The sequence below is a fragment of the Lagopus leucura genome, unplaced genomic scaffold (assembly GCF_019238085.1).
Source record: "Lagopus leucura isolate 7727_CA_CO unplaced genomic scaffold, USGS_WTPT01 Super-Scaffold_100001, whole genome shotgun sequence".
Classification (NCBI taxonomy): Eukaryota; Metazoa; Chordata; class Aves; order Galliformes; family Phasianidae; genus Lagopus; species Lagopus leucura.
Genome location: NW_024962262.1, coordinates 64,374,887 through 64,389,022, shown reverse-complemented (window position 1 = coordinate 64,389,022; position 14,136 = coordinate 64,374,887). Strand labels below are relative to the sequence as shown.

Sequence of the window (14,136 nt, the reverse complement as noted above, 5' to 3'; positions counted from 1 at the left end):
TGAATACTGAAATTGCACACTTATTATGACTTCAGATGTGCCTCCCTGGTGGGCTTTTGTGTTGGGTTTTTCCGTTTGTTTTTTAAGATTTTTTAGCAGCTTTGGATTTTAGTAACAGAAGCACATCTATGAGATACAGTAGGTCAATCTACACTCTAGTATAGGCTGCTTGGCAGACCATTTAATAGCTAACTATTTGCTTTTAATGGTCCTGTTAATAAGTAATAGAGGATATAATAAAAATTAAGCTATTTCTCTAAAAGAAATATCAATCAATATGCTGCATTCAAGGAGGAGGTTATGTCTGTATAGTGCAAGTACATAAACTGGCTTTTCGACAAGCCAGCTTTAGTACTAAGGCCTTCAAGCCTAGCATTCAGTGCAGGCTTATTTACTATGGTGAAAAATAGCTTAAATTATCTTCTGCTTAAGTCTGTGCTGGCATAATTAGACTGTTTTCAGTAGATAAACTGGTATATTTCAAGCTAACTCATGTATCTCTGCAGTGCCCTGATGCAAAAGTATACCCAAGCTATTTTAGAAACACGATGTGATGAAGTGGAATGAAAGTGTGAATGTTTTTTCCTTGTAGTATTAACACTGTGGCAGCAATTTGTTTAAAAATTAACTGAAAGACAGCTCTGTATATCAAAAAGGAATAGGAGACATGTAAGTTCAGCCTAACAAAATGCGAAAGCAGGCAAGTGTTGACTTGCTATTTAATTATATTATATTGCCCAGTTTGCCTCTTTTATTATTCTGCTCTGAAAGTGAGGGGTTTAAAGGATTCAGGACAAATAGCAGTTGTGCATGCTGACATCTCTTTAATACAGGTAGATCCTCAAAGAGAGTTGCCTGTTAATTGAACCGCACTCCAACTGTAGCTCACTTTGATCCAGAGATAACATGTTATCTCTGATATTGTTGCTGGTGAGACCTGAAGTCCTGTTGAAACTGCTTTTCTTCTGGGATTTCTTTCTGGTATTTCAGCTACAGCAGTCTGGAATAATCAAGAAGTCAAGAGGTAGCTCTACGCGAGGGGAAAAAGTCTCCTGGTGGGTTCAGGTCAACAGTTCAAATGATGTGTGACTGTTGAAGTCAGGTTGCATTTAGTTTAACTGAGATTTTATCACTGTAAGTATCACCTGGATGTCAAGATTTGAAGACATTCTCATTGCTGATTGCACAAAGAAGGGACGTGTTTAGGCAGATTTTCCCTCTTTTTTTTTTCTTCTGTTTTGAAGAGAAAGTAATGTCCATTGGGGCAATAATTCTTTGTGGCTAATCATATTTCTTTTTTTGAGCTGGGACCAAATGCTCGTTAGCATGGAAGCAACACTGATTTTAGCATAGTATGTGTAATGTGTAATAGGTGTTCTTATTACTAAACTTAGGTGTTTGTACATGTGTACAAAGCAGGTTAAACAAACTGATTCTTTGTGCACTGCCACATAGGATAAAGCTTTGAAAAAAGTGCGACTGAATAACCTACCATTTTATTTTATTTTATTTTTGAATTGGGTATATTCATCATTGCCTAACTCTCATATAAATTGCATAATACAAGCATAACCCGTTTAGTCTTGAATGGAAGCCTTGATGTGTTTTCAGTGCTTTTCTTTGCCTCAGGTCAAAACGGTAATAATGGGATGTTTCAAGTCTTTTCAGACTGTTCAGTAATACTTTATCTGAAAAGATATTATTAAAGTCGATTTTGTATTGCATACTCATTAGATCCTATTATTTTTCCCCACTGTAGGATCCAAATTTTGCTTCTTATTCATGTGAAGAAGCTAGTAAGGAGCTTAGTATGTATGCATTTTAAGAATTTGGTAGAAAACATGAATTGTACAATCCAGGTAAATGCAAAAAGTGAGACCGACAACATCAACGCTGTCAAGAATGTTTATTTCCATTTTCCAGCCCTTACATTTAGCCTGTAGGGAGCAATTGAGCGATGAGATGGAGCTTTCTGTACATCCCAGGTACTGACAGATGTGCTGGCTTTCTGTAAATTCATCACACTTTAATTGATTCCAGTGTATTGTAATTTGGTAGGGAATCTTTGTGTCTAATTTAAATTCTTCCAAATTGCTGAAAGCTTAATTTTTTTGTAAGTGAATGAGGAAGACGCAACTAGGAGCAAGACAAGACTTTTTGTAAAAGGAGAAGTAACGTTAGTTTTATTCTTCACATATCCACCTCACACACCTACAAATTGCCACAGCACATTTTGCTGAAATGGATGAATTCCAAGCTTCAAACTTATTTTCCTCGTCTTTGTTTTTAGGGGTGTTTGGGTGTTTGTTAAAATGAAGGTAAATTGCTGTATCTGATCAGGTTGTCAGTCCAGCAGTCCTGTATCCTGTCTCCGGTACGGACTGCATCAGGGAAGAGTCTGCAGGAAGAAATTATAAAATAACCTGCCCACAAAGGAAGGTTTCTCAGATTCTCTTCATGCTCATTTGCTGAAAGAAAGATACTTTTAATAACTGTAAAATACTTCATTTGAAAATTAGTGTGCATTTTGGAAATTTGTAACTGGTTGTTCTTTCAACATAAGCTTTTCCTTTTAAGAAGCTGAAATGCTTTCTCTGGACTGCTTCTCTTTATTATTTCAACAACGTAGCAATTTTGTCGGTTTTAATGAAGCATCTATTGCTGACTCAAGTTTGGCAATTTCACTCTTCATTTAAAGTTATGCTTACTTAAAGTTACATAACGAACCGTCAATATTAAATGACATAATTGTTGTTTAATGGTCAAATGGAATTGGCGATAGGTAATTGCAGTGATGACCTTAGCTGTATCATTTAATTTATCTACCAGATGTTGATACAGATTGACTAGTTATGTAAATGAAGAACATGGTGAAAAAACAAATGCTGAAATAGGAGAGGTGGTAAAAATCAGTGATGTGTGAGTCTCTGAGGTTCAGCTCCTGATAGTTCCCCCCGGTTTGTGCAGTGCTGTTATGAACCACTCCCCTTTTCTCTTCTAACTTCCTTCTGGAAGTCTTCAAAGTACCCGGGACTGCTCCAGTTGCTTTTCTTTCCAAGAGCAGTTCCCCCGCAGCAAGTCTTCTTTCAACACTGTTCTTTTACAGCCCCCTTACAAATTTTCTCGTCCTTCGTGATGGCTCTAGGGCATCGCTGAAATGAGAATTTGCATTGTTTTGTTGTTCCGGAGAATTCAAGGACCTTTGAGACGAGAAGAACAGAAATCAAAGTAGACTGTGATTGCTTTTTTTTATTCTTTTTGAGTTTGTCTTCTGAGAGTGATGATTTAATTGCAGACAGCTTAGCTGTGGATGAGAGCTTTTTGCCTTTAAGCTGAAAATGACTCTAACCTTTGTAGCAGTGGCCCAGGAGAGCTTGGTCTGCTATACCATACTGATAGTGTCCCCTTCCTCCAGCCTTCCTATGGGATGGCAGGATGAGTTTCCTCACCATCTCTGCAAACAGTAATTGCAATAGCAGGATGCAGTCAGGATGCATCTGTTTCTCTCCTAATTCCCCAAGGTAAGACAAGAGGGTGGAAAAAAATCCACCCACACCCTTGCAGACTCCAGTGCACTGCAGCTAGTGACAGCTTTCCATTTAATTTGGAGTGTGAGGGAGGCTGTTCTCCATGGTGTATTTGGAAGAAGTGTCTCGTTTGCTTAATGCAGGGTGAGAGAATGCTGGGAGGTGCTTCTGAACATCCAGATGAATTTCAGCAGGAGCAGCTGTGTTGATCTTGTGACTGGCTGCTCCATAAAGCAGGGTGAGCTACTAGCAATCAGTGACCAAGGAGGATAAACGTTACTGCCCTTTTCAGATTGTGCATTTTGACTTGTGCTGATGAAGAGCTGCCTGAAGAGGTTAAACTTCTCTTTGCCATTTAAAAAAATCCTCCACTTATTTACCACAGAGCTATTACAGTATGTGTTGCTTTTCTCTTCTTTATTCATATTCAACTAATTGATTTACATGTTTGTATATTAAAGAGACACGCATGTCTCAAATCAATTACGTGATTTTACCGAAATCCAAAGAGATGGTACATACAATCTTCTTTAAAATGCTGTTTATCCACTGATACCGCTGATAATTAGAATCTGCATAATAATTTTTTTCTTTTGGGAAAACAGGATTCCTTGGGCACTAACACCCCTGTGTAGTTGTCAGACCTAGAGTACATACTTTGTACATACATACATCTTTGTAAAGTATGTGACTGCATTGTTGGCAAACATGCAGTCAGTACACGTAGCTATGGCAGAGAAGCCATAATTTGCTGATGCGCTACCAGTGGTAGGGATCATTGTGTTTCAAGGACCTCGTGTCTCTTGACAATTAAGCCATAGGTGTATTAGTGAAGGAAGAAATGAGAGTGAGCAAAGTAATGTTCTGTTCTGGAACAGTTAGCCATATGTGAATGTTTTGCTCAAGAGTATTACCTTCTTGGCTTGCAAATGAATAACATTCCTTAATAATTTTGAAGTTGGTTGTTTGCTGTTTATTTATTTCACTATTTCATTAAGACTACATCTCAGCTAGTATACAGGAACAATTGCTGACCTGACTGCAAACTGACTACATCCCAACTCCCTAATGGGATATAACCAGATGAACATTATATCCTTCCTTACAGTTTTGATGAAGAAAAACCATGACAAAATAAAAGAGAATTTCCCAAGGCCATGTCATCTGATCATGTAACTGAAAGGCTGACACATGCTGTGATGTTCATCCACTTCTTGGTGTAGATGCAGTCAGTACTACTTCAGTGCCCTGAGTGTCTTTCACTTATTAATTAATTTGCAGACAAATTGTCGAATGTTCTACTTTGTGGAGTTTTTTTTTTAACACATCCTGCCCTGTGACTTCCTGGACAGTGGTTAAGCTGTGTGTCTGTATATATAACAGCACTGCTTACTGTTATTTATCCTCAAAGCAATGTAAGTGATAGCATTAATTATTGTTATCATGAGTCAATGGCTAGAACTAAAATGATACTAAGCAGTGTTTCTTTGATTAATTTCTTTCCTTTATCCATTTATCTTGCCTACATCTTTAAATCACAATTCCTACAGAGGCGATATATGTCACTGTAAGCATCACTATAAGATTTATATAGGGGTTTTGGGCAGCAGGAAGATAACCAGCACTCTAATCAGCTGGTCAGGCAATCACGGCTATATTGAATTGGTGTAAGATGAAACTTCCTGGGAAGTCAGGGTGCTGTTACATACAGTCTGATGAAAAATCTTTAGGTTTAATGGCTGGTAGTGGGATTAGAATTCATTAAGGATTGCACTGTAGACTTTTTTAAGTTTGCTAGGTATACATTGTCAGAGGCAACAATGATGTGTCATTAATTCCCAAAGTAGTTTATCTAGTGCTAGCATTTTATTTATAAACATCTATTTGAGTATGTCACAAGCTATGGTGAAATACTACTTTCAGATTTTGAAGTGGATCGACATAGGTTCATATTTTTTTTTCCTTGCAGACATGTGAGATCAAAACAAAAACCCTGTAAATCTTGCCAATTTAAGATTAGGATTTGATGAGCATGGCCAAATGAGGATATGACTTGATGAGATCTAATTTATTTCAGCAAAATTAGTTTTGAACTTGACAAATTTAACTGTTGAGATGGTAGTTATCACCTGAAGCATGTAACTACTCTTCAGTTTGGTGACATCCAGGAAGTGAAAAACTCGCTGTCCATAAAATCAAGAGAAATGACTGTGCTGTTCAGTTAGAAATCAATAAAAAGTGATTGTAATAATGTTCACAGTAATGTAGAAAAGTGATCCATAAACTAAAAAGAAGGTGGTGTCCAGGTAGAAAGGATTTCAGAGATGCCGTGTGAGATCAGGACATAGTCTGGCCTATCCCACAGTTTTTAAACGTTCAGTCAGATTAGCTGTGTTAGAGGGCAGTACGTGGTCCAATGGAACATCCCAGTCATTCAGCACTAATGGCAGCTGGAGCTACTGTAATGTGATTAGATGTATAATAATCAAATATCCTTCCAAACTGGACACCACATCCCTTATTAAATATGGTCTTTTTAAAAAACTCATTGTTCTTCAATTTTTTTTTTTTATTATTACTTTTAAATGCTTGCTGTCTTACTTCATGTGATAAAAGGATCCTGAACATAAGGATTTGTTTTTACTGTTAATGCTATATTCATATCCCAGTGTAGAATCTGGAATTTAGCATGGTGAATTAAAAACAAGATTCTGCAACTTCTTATTTGTTGATACTGTGTCAGTAGCAAGTGGGATGCTCCAGCAGGTGGTTTAAATTTATGATGCAAATCATGGACCACTTCTCAACTGAGTGATTTTTACTTGATTAGCCACTGTCAAAAGGTTCTGCTGTACGTAATTACTGCTGTTTCTCAATTCTGTAGAAATACAGCCTTGAAAAATGTGTTGATGTTGCTGTTTTAGCTCTTTTGAGGAAAAGCGTAGCCTTTACATTTTGAGATTTCTCTCAACTTGCAGAATCATGCAGAAGAGGTTAATTGGATAAGATTAATTGGATTTAATTGTCTGATTGTTTTTCAACAATTGTTCTGATTTTAGTTCTTCCTATCAACAATTTGAAGTCTTTTTCCTTAAAGCTACTTGTGTAAGGAGCACTAGTTCCTGTGGAGTAACTCAAGGCACTTCATGGTGCCTGATGGAGGAAAACGGTTTTCTAGATACCTTTCTCCCCACAGCATTAGATGCTGCAAAATAGGTGGGGGAGCTTAACCTGTCTATAATGAGCAGAAGAAAGCAGCAAAAGAAGATTTCCTAATTTCAAGGGTCGTTTATACTTTAACTCTTGGAGCCCTTTCAGAGAAGTGAGAGGGGTGTGTTAGGAGCTGAGAAAGATCTTGGGATGAACTTACTACTGTGTAGATGAGAATTGTTCATTGCTGCTAAAGCCTCAGCATCTGCCTTGTCTTACAGGTCTTCTGTAGCATAACCCTCTGTCTTCTCCCCCATAAGCATTTATATACTCCCTTGAACAGAGAGTTCATTCACGGCTGAGTGGTGGAGAGCCACTCTTCCTCATCCCTCCTGGGCATAAGTACTAGTGTCACCAAATACTGCAGTGCGACCTTTTCCTTGGTCTGTTTGTTTCTAGGGGGCAGGTGACCTTTTCCACTATGTGATTATTTCGGAATGCAAAAGCACATTATGCTCTTGAGCATCTACGTTTTTTTGATGCGTGAAAGTTACCTTTCAAGCAGTGAGCACTAGGACTGGAGTTGCAGTATTGTAAAAAACCTGCAAAGGTCTCGTGTTCTCCCAAGGCTTTTTGGACCTCTGATCACCTCATTTGGAATATGAGACTGTGCACATTCCCTAGGTTTTGGAGGAAAGGCTGGAAAAAAGCATATTTGGTATAATTAGCTATTCTACCTGCTCGGAGGTGGCAAAAGATTGGTGGATTCAACACTTAGTGGCTCCTAACTTTTTGCTAGTCTGTTTGGGAGTGGAAAGCATCCAATTTTTTTTTCCCTCGGGACTCAAGAAGGAAAAAAACACAGGAAAGGATGAGCTGCTAATGTTTTTATAAAACCTTGGAAGATTGCTGCTGCTTGTGCCTCATTCCTCCCTCCTCCACACGTTCCCAGCAGTTATATCTGGCTGGCAGCCAAGCAGTGCCTTATGCTGCCTTACTCTAGGTTTCCTTCACTGCTGTTAATGGTGACGTTACGACTAACGATAGCAAGCAGAGCTACCAAGCCTCATTGCTTGGCAGTCTTATGTTGTACATTTCATTTAACTGGAGTCATACACCAGCAAGAAAAGCATATTGATCCTGATTAGAGGAGAGCCGGGCTTCCCTTCTCTGTTCTGTGAAGCAGTGCATTCTTCCCAGCAGTAGCTTGGGTGTAGAAAAAGTACTACCAGCAGTTTCATAGGAATACAATTTTTAAAAAAAGCTAATTATAAAGTTCAGGAGACAAAGGAGAAAGGTATCAAAATAAGGGCGTTCAGAGCAAGGTACATACGGAGTTCCTTAAGCAAAGAATCACAGAGTGACGTATTGACTTAGATTGGAAAGGGTCTTAAAAACCATCTAATTCCAATCTCCTGCTCTGGGCAGGGATACCTTCCACTAGTTCAGCCTGCCTAAAACCCCATCCTAACTGGCCTTCAGCACTTCAACAATGGGCATCCACAGGTTCTTCTTTGTAACCTGTTCCACTGCTCCACAAACCTCATCATGAACTAGTATTCCCAAGTTCTTCTCCTCAGGGAAGCTGTCAGTTTGTTCTCCAACCAGTCTGTTTGCACTTGGGATTGCCCTGACTTGGGAACAAGACACTGGACTTAGCCCTATTGAACTTCTTGAGGTTCATTGTTAGATGCTGGCCCCTCCTCACTATCAGGACTAGCCACCTCTGCCTTGATTGATCACCAAGATGATGAAGGGACTGGAGCACCTCTCCTGTGAGGAGAGCTTTAATGAGCTGGGACTGTTCAGCCTGCAGGAGGCTCAGGAGTGATATTAGGAATGTGAGTAAATAGCTGAAGGGACGGAGCAATAAAGACAAAAAAAGCTCTCTTTGGTGGTGTCCACTGCCAGGACAAGAGACTCCATCTGAACATCAGGAAGTATTTCTGTGCTGTACAGGTAGGTGATGGAGCACCAGCACAGGCTGCCCAGAGATGTTGTGCAGTCTCCTCCTTGGAGATCTGCAGAAACCACCTGAATGTGTTGCTGGGCAGCCTGCTTTGGATGGCCATACTGAAGCAAGGATTGGACCAGGTGACCTCCAGAGGTCCCTTCCAACCCCAGCCATGCTGTGATTCTGTGACCATTCACTGTATTGCCCTCTCCAATGATCAGTCTTCCTTCATTTGAAGTCAGAATTCAAATTCTTGTCTTATAGTTATAAAATGCTGTTGTCTTTCATGAGCCATAAAACCACTTATTATTGGCCTTTTTTTTTTTTTTTTTTTAATTTAACATAGTTATAATGTAATATTTGTTGTTGAAGTGGAATAAGGGGCAGATGAAAGGTACAAACACAACTGGGTTGAGAGTGAGGTCAGAGAAGGCATTTAAAGGACTCCCAGATTTTAAATGAAAGTGCTAAAATTCAAGGCAAAGATGTGATATGGTGTGGCAGTGTTGTAGCAAAAGGCTGTCCGCACGTGATCAGAGAGCCATCCAGGTGGTTGTGGCTAACAAGGACAGAAAGTGGACAGTTGACATCAGAACAAAAACTGGGCATAGATTAATGCTGGTAAGAGAAGGTGTGAGCAGAAGCACCCTGCAGCTACATGGCCTCAGCATTTAAAACTAAGTGATGACATTGCTACTGGTTTCCTAGACCCTGCCATGAGGCCTATGAAAATAGCCCTTGCTATTGCTTCTTGGTCATTTACAGCAGATACTTCTTGGCAGAAGTGTCATTATGGTCGATAAGAAATTCAGAGTGTGTTAAATATACGAAAAAATGTATGCAAACTACAGCATTTTGAAGATTAAATGTCCTCATGGATAGCACCTTCTGCCTTGATTAAGGTCTGCAAGGTATGTTTGTATTTGCTAATACTTCAAAAAATGTAAGTAATAAGCATAGGAGGTTTTTCAGAATACGCAATTAAAATTTAGGGAAGATTTGTTCATTTTGCCATAATCTAGTATGTATGAGCTTCCAATCCAACTATTTTTGACTAGTCTTACTTTTAACAAAATGAAATTGCTACAGTTTTTATTTCTTTTCCAGAATGCAAGTGTAGAGTTACAACAAGAGTACAAAATGTAACTGAAGGCACAGTGTGTTTGCAAGGGACTGCTTTATTAATTTCCCTTAAAGACAAATTAAGTTGCTTTATTTTAATTGCATGCTTTATTCCACACATTAAGGCTTCTGGACCTGTCAGGGTAATTGTGAGAGGGCGAGCTGGCAGGAACAGTGCCCAGGAGAACTGCCCATTAAAAAGGTGTATGGAACTGTGCAAAGAAAAAGAAATGCTGCACAAAGCTGAAAGTTCCCCTTCTACTATAAGGCGTGTTTTAGAAGCACTTCCCAGCCTTTATTAAGGTATTAAATATTACTGAATTATCAGACTTCAAATTACTCATTTGGAATAGCTTAATTAAAATTTGTGTAATTGAGACTATATTCCCTTTGCTGCCTATACCTGCGCAGCATTGTAAACGATGCTGGGATAGTTATACCCAAACTACCCAATTGCAAACACCTTTACAGCACCTCAGTGCCATTCTTGTATTTGCTCTGCTTTTTGTAATATTCTCTCTCAAAGACCCTGCAAGGCTTGGAGATATCTTAGTGATTAGGCCAAGTGGACCTCTGTTCTGAGCCAGCGTCATTGCTTTTTGTGTTCTTTTTGTATTTGTAGAGGAGTTTACATTTTCAAAATGCTGCCTAATCATTAACTCCGTAGGCCCACAGGTTTCATCAGCAGTTGTAAACTAAACCCATTCAGCAGCGTTGCTGGGTGCTGAAACCTGTCAGCACACAGGGCCCATGTTAGCTTGCATAGGCTGTTAAGTGTCACGATGGTTGCACTGGGAGCAGCCTGGAGTGCTCGTGGGCTGAGTGGCTGTGCAGGGGGCTGCTAAACCTGGGGGTGCTCTTGACTGCCTTGAGTGAAGTTACCAGCTTGCAGCTGTATTTGCTTTAAGTATCTGTTGATCTGTTCTCCTGAACAAAAGCCTTTTGCTGGAGTGGGGCACTTGTTTCCGCACCTTGGGCTTGCTTCTGAATTGTGCAAGCAGTGGCCTACCTGCAGCATGGTTCTGGTGTGCCGGGCTTACTTGTAACTGAGCTGGCTGTGGCACTGGCAGGAATGCAGCTGTGCTAGCTCTGACCTCACTCTTAGTAAATTTATTTTGTTCTTGTTTTAAATGGGTTTACCCATTTAAAGCTGCTTTCAGCAGAAGCCGGGGACTAGATCAGAGTACACACATCATCAGTCTGGTTCCACAGGCAGATGGAAGAGAAAGATGCAAATTCACTTTCCTGGTCGGATTAGGTCCAAGACACATTCTGTTTAAAATCCCTCCTTTTCAGTCTTGTCTAGCATTTACTTCTTAGGCTGCTGAGTGGTTGCTGTATCTTGCTGGGGGCAAGTATTAAGCAATGTTCACGTAGCCTTGACCAAGCCTGCCCTGTGCCAGGAGATTTATCTGCTCAGCATACTGCTGGTTGAGTACATGGCTGCCTTCTCTCTGCAGTGTCCTGGGAACCCGTGGGCACAAAGCTCCTTTTGAAGCAAGGGCTCTTGCTGATGATGTGGTTTTGCGAGCCACGTGAGGAGGTTGCAATGAAACTGGACCTAGGTCGCTTGTGTTCTTCAACCTGCTCTCTGCAGTTTCCAAGGGGGTCATAGAAGTTTACCTTGCTGCTGGCTCCCTGCTGGGAGCAGTGTTCCTCTCAGGACATGCTGGTGTCAGTTTAGGTTGGGAAGCACAAACGTTTCACTGTTTTTTTTATAGTCTCAGCCATAGCTGAGAGTTGCCTGCATTTTTCTGTGCAGGGCTCTTTGCTTCTGGCTGCCTGCAAACAATCTGGCCATGTGCCTCAGACAGGGAAGGAGGCAGGAGATCTGGAGCCTTATCTCTTAAAGTACCTACACTAAAAAGGCTGTGGTGTTTTTCAGACAACCCTGCTGCAGTTGCTGGTTGTGTCCTTTCAAGTACTCTTAAGTTCAGCACCTTTGAAAGAATGGAAGTAAGCCTCTAGGACTTGCTGATTTTCTTTTGAAAGATTGATTGTCAAGGTTTTAGTGTGTTTGTTCAGTGAAATATGGTTTCTAACATAGCATTTTTTGCCCAGTTATTTGAACCACTGATTGTAATGTTTGAGTTCGGGTGGACAACGTCATTATGAGTCTGCTTATTTCTAAGATACAAAGCTAACCTCTTTTTCTGATATTCTTCCCCAACAGCGGACCTGAACAATGTCAGGTTCTCAGCATACAGAACTGCCATGAAGCTCCGCAGGCTGCAGAAAGCTCTCTGCTGTAAGTACCTGCCTTTGTGGCCTCAAATGCCAGGAAGACTTCAGTACCAAGCCATGAGTTTATTCACAACTTCTAGAAGTAGAAAAACACTTCCTCCACTCCTCCTAAGCGCTCCCCAGTGTATGGAAACTTCTCGCCTGAGGCATTTCCTGATGCCGTTACTTTGCACCTTCCTAGCAAGCTGAAAGTACGAGACACTTATGAGACAAAACAGTTGATCAGGAAAAAAATGAACATTCCCTACGTACTCCTCATCTTTTCACTCTCAAGCCTTTTCACTCTTCATATCTTAAGATATTTTCTCTTTGCTCATTACCAGAGGCACATCCCATGTCAGCCACATGCAGCTCAACATACAATCAGAATTGTTCTGTAATAAGAACGATGAGTGTCCAGAGGAAAAACTGTGCCAGAGCAGGAACTGTTAATAGTCTGTTAGGTTGAATTCTGAACCCTGGGGGATTGCTGCCTTTCAGTGAGATCATCACAATAAGCATTTAGCTTCATTTCGACCCAGCTTTTGGCTGTGTTCAGAACTCTCTAGTCAGTCCTGCCACAATGACATGCATGCATGACCTGACATTGTAGTTCTCGCAACTGGTATATCATTTACTGCCTGTCACTTCAGTTACATTTCTGCTTCAGCTTCTTGTAATCCAATGGCTAAATAATTTGCTCATAGTTTTCTTGATAGACCAATCAGTTACAAAAGCAAAGAGTTTTCTAGGGAGTACAGTTTGGAGAGTTACTAAAATATTTTAACGTTGACTACGTTTCGCATTTAATTACAGGGTTAAATTTCTGACACAGTTGCAAATGTCTCAACTGCTGATTTATCTCAAGTTTGGATTTGTGCTCACATGCTTTCTGGAACTGAGTCAAACCTCGAGGTTATTGAGCATGTATACTTTTAGACTTTTAAGGATGGGTGAATTCCACTAATGAGCAATCTCTAGATTTATTTAAAAAAAAAAAAAAAAAAAAAAAAGTTTTTTTTTTTTTAAACACAAAATTAAGCAGTGAAAATTCTTGTAAAGTAATTGAAGATTTCAGCATGGATACTGTGACAAAGATTGAATTTTGATAGTAGACAATCAGAATTCCAAACATATTTTAATGACAATCGTGGGGAGCTGGCATAAAAAAATGGGAATAATATGCAGTGGAAAGTATTCATAATGAGTGCAGCACTGAAGTAACGAAGAAAATTCTTGAATTATGGGTTTCTCTAGCTGTCAGTGCACAAGCGTAGCAGGCAGGTTGAAAGTGCAAAACTTTGCATCCTGTTTTATCTGTAATTAGTTTTATTCTACCACTGTTCTCTGCTCATCTTGGGCTTTACAGTGAGGAACTGTAAATTACACACTGAAATCAATTTGTCTTTCCAGGTTACACTTAGGTAGGTTTTCTGAGAATGGATGTTATTGGAAACACGCAGTGGCGCTTACACTGAATACTTTAGCACATTCTTCACTCTTGTAACTAAGGAGAAGTATTTAAGGAATTTGGTTAACAGTCTTTGTTCTTGCAAATATTTTTGCTTGGAGACACTATTCTCGTGTTTGTGTATTCTGTGCTTGCAGTGTCACTTGTGAGCCCCTTTTGATTAGATTAAAAAAAGCTAATTACAAAATTCTTTTTCTGCAATTTGGCACCAGAAGAAATAGAGCACAGTGTTGGGTTTCAGGACTCCTACACGTAGCCCCAAATGCCTGATTTCTACCTGCAGTAGTTGCTTCTCTAAGCTCCCACTTTTTATTTCAGCTTTAAAATTGCAGGAGTTTGAAAACTGTCTACGTACATATATTCTTTTCTGCAAACTGCATAAAAAGCACAGCAGTGTTATCTTCTGAGGGGTATTTTCAAACTCTGAAGGTGTGAGTACAAGAAAAATCCATAGGAGTGAAAAAGCAGCCTGTATTTCTAAGTTACAAGAGTACAAACGCTTTTAAACATGAATTTAGATTCAGATTGTAGATTTAGACTGTATTTAGATTTGTGTTCAAAAATAACTTCAGTTTGTAAATCGGCCCTATGAACTTTAAGATACTAGGATGTTAAGGATAATAATAGGAAAAGGTAATCCTTAACAAATAAATGCTTGTGTACTGTGTTACTTTAGGAGAATGTAACTT

General features: G+C 39.6%; 1 protein-coding gene across 18 annotated transcripts in view; it reads left to right on the top strand.

Annotated features, from left to right (window-relative positions):
- The window catches only part of DMD (dystrophin), a 986,794-nt gene that overhangs the window by 910,696 nt on the left and 61,962 nt on the right, over positions 1–14,136 (top strand). For all 18 annotated transcript variants that reach the window (XM_042866635.1, XM_042866641.1, XM_042866633.1 and 15 more), the window contains one exon: positions 11,927–12,001. In XM_042866635.1, the coding sequence (XP_042722569.1) occupies positions 11,927–12,001 (75 nt within the window). The remainder of the gene's footprint in view (positions 1–11,926; positions 12,002–14,136) is intronic.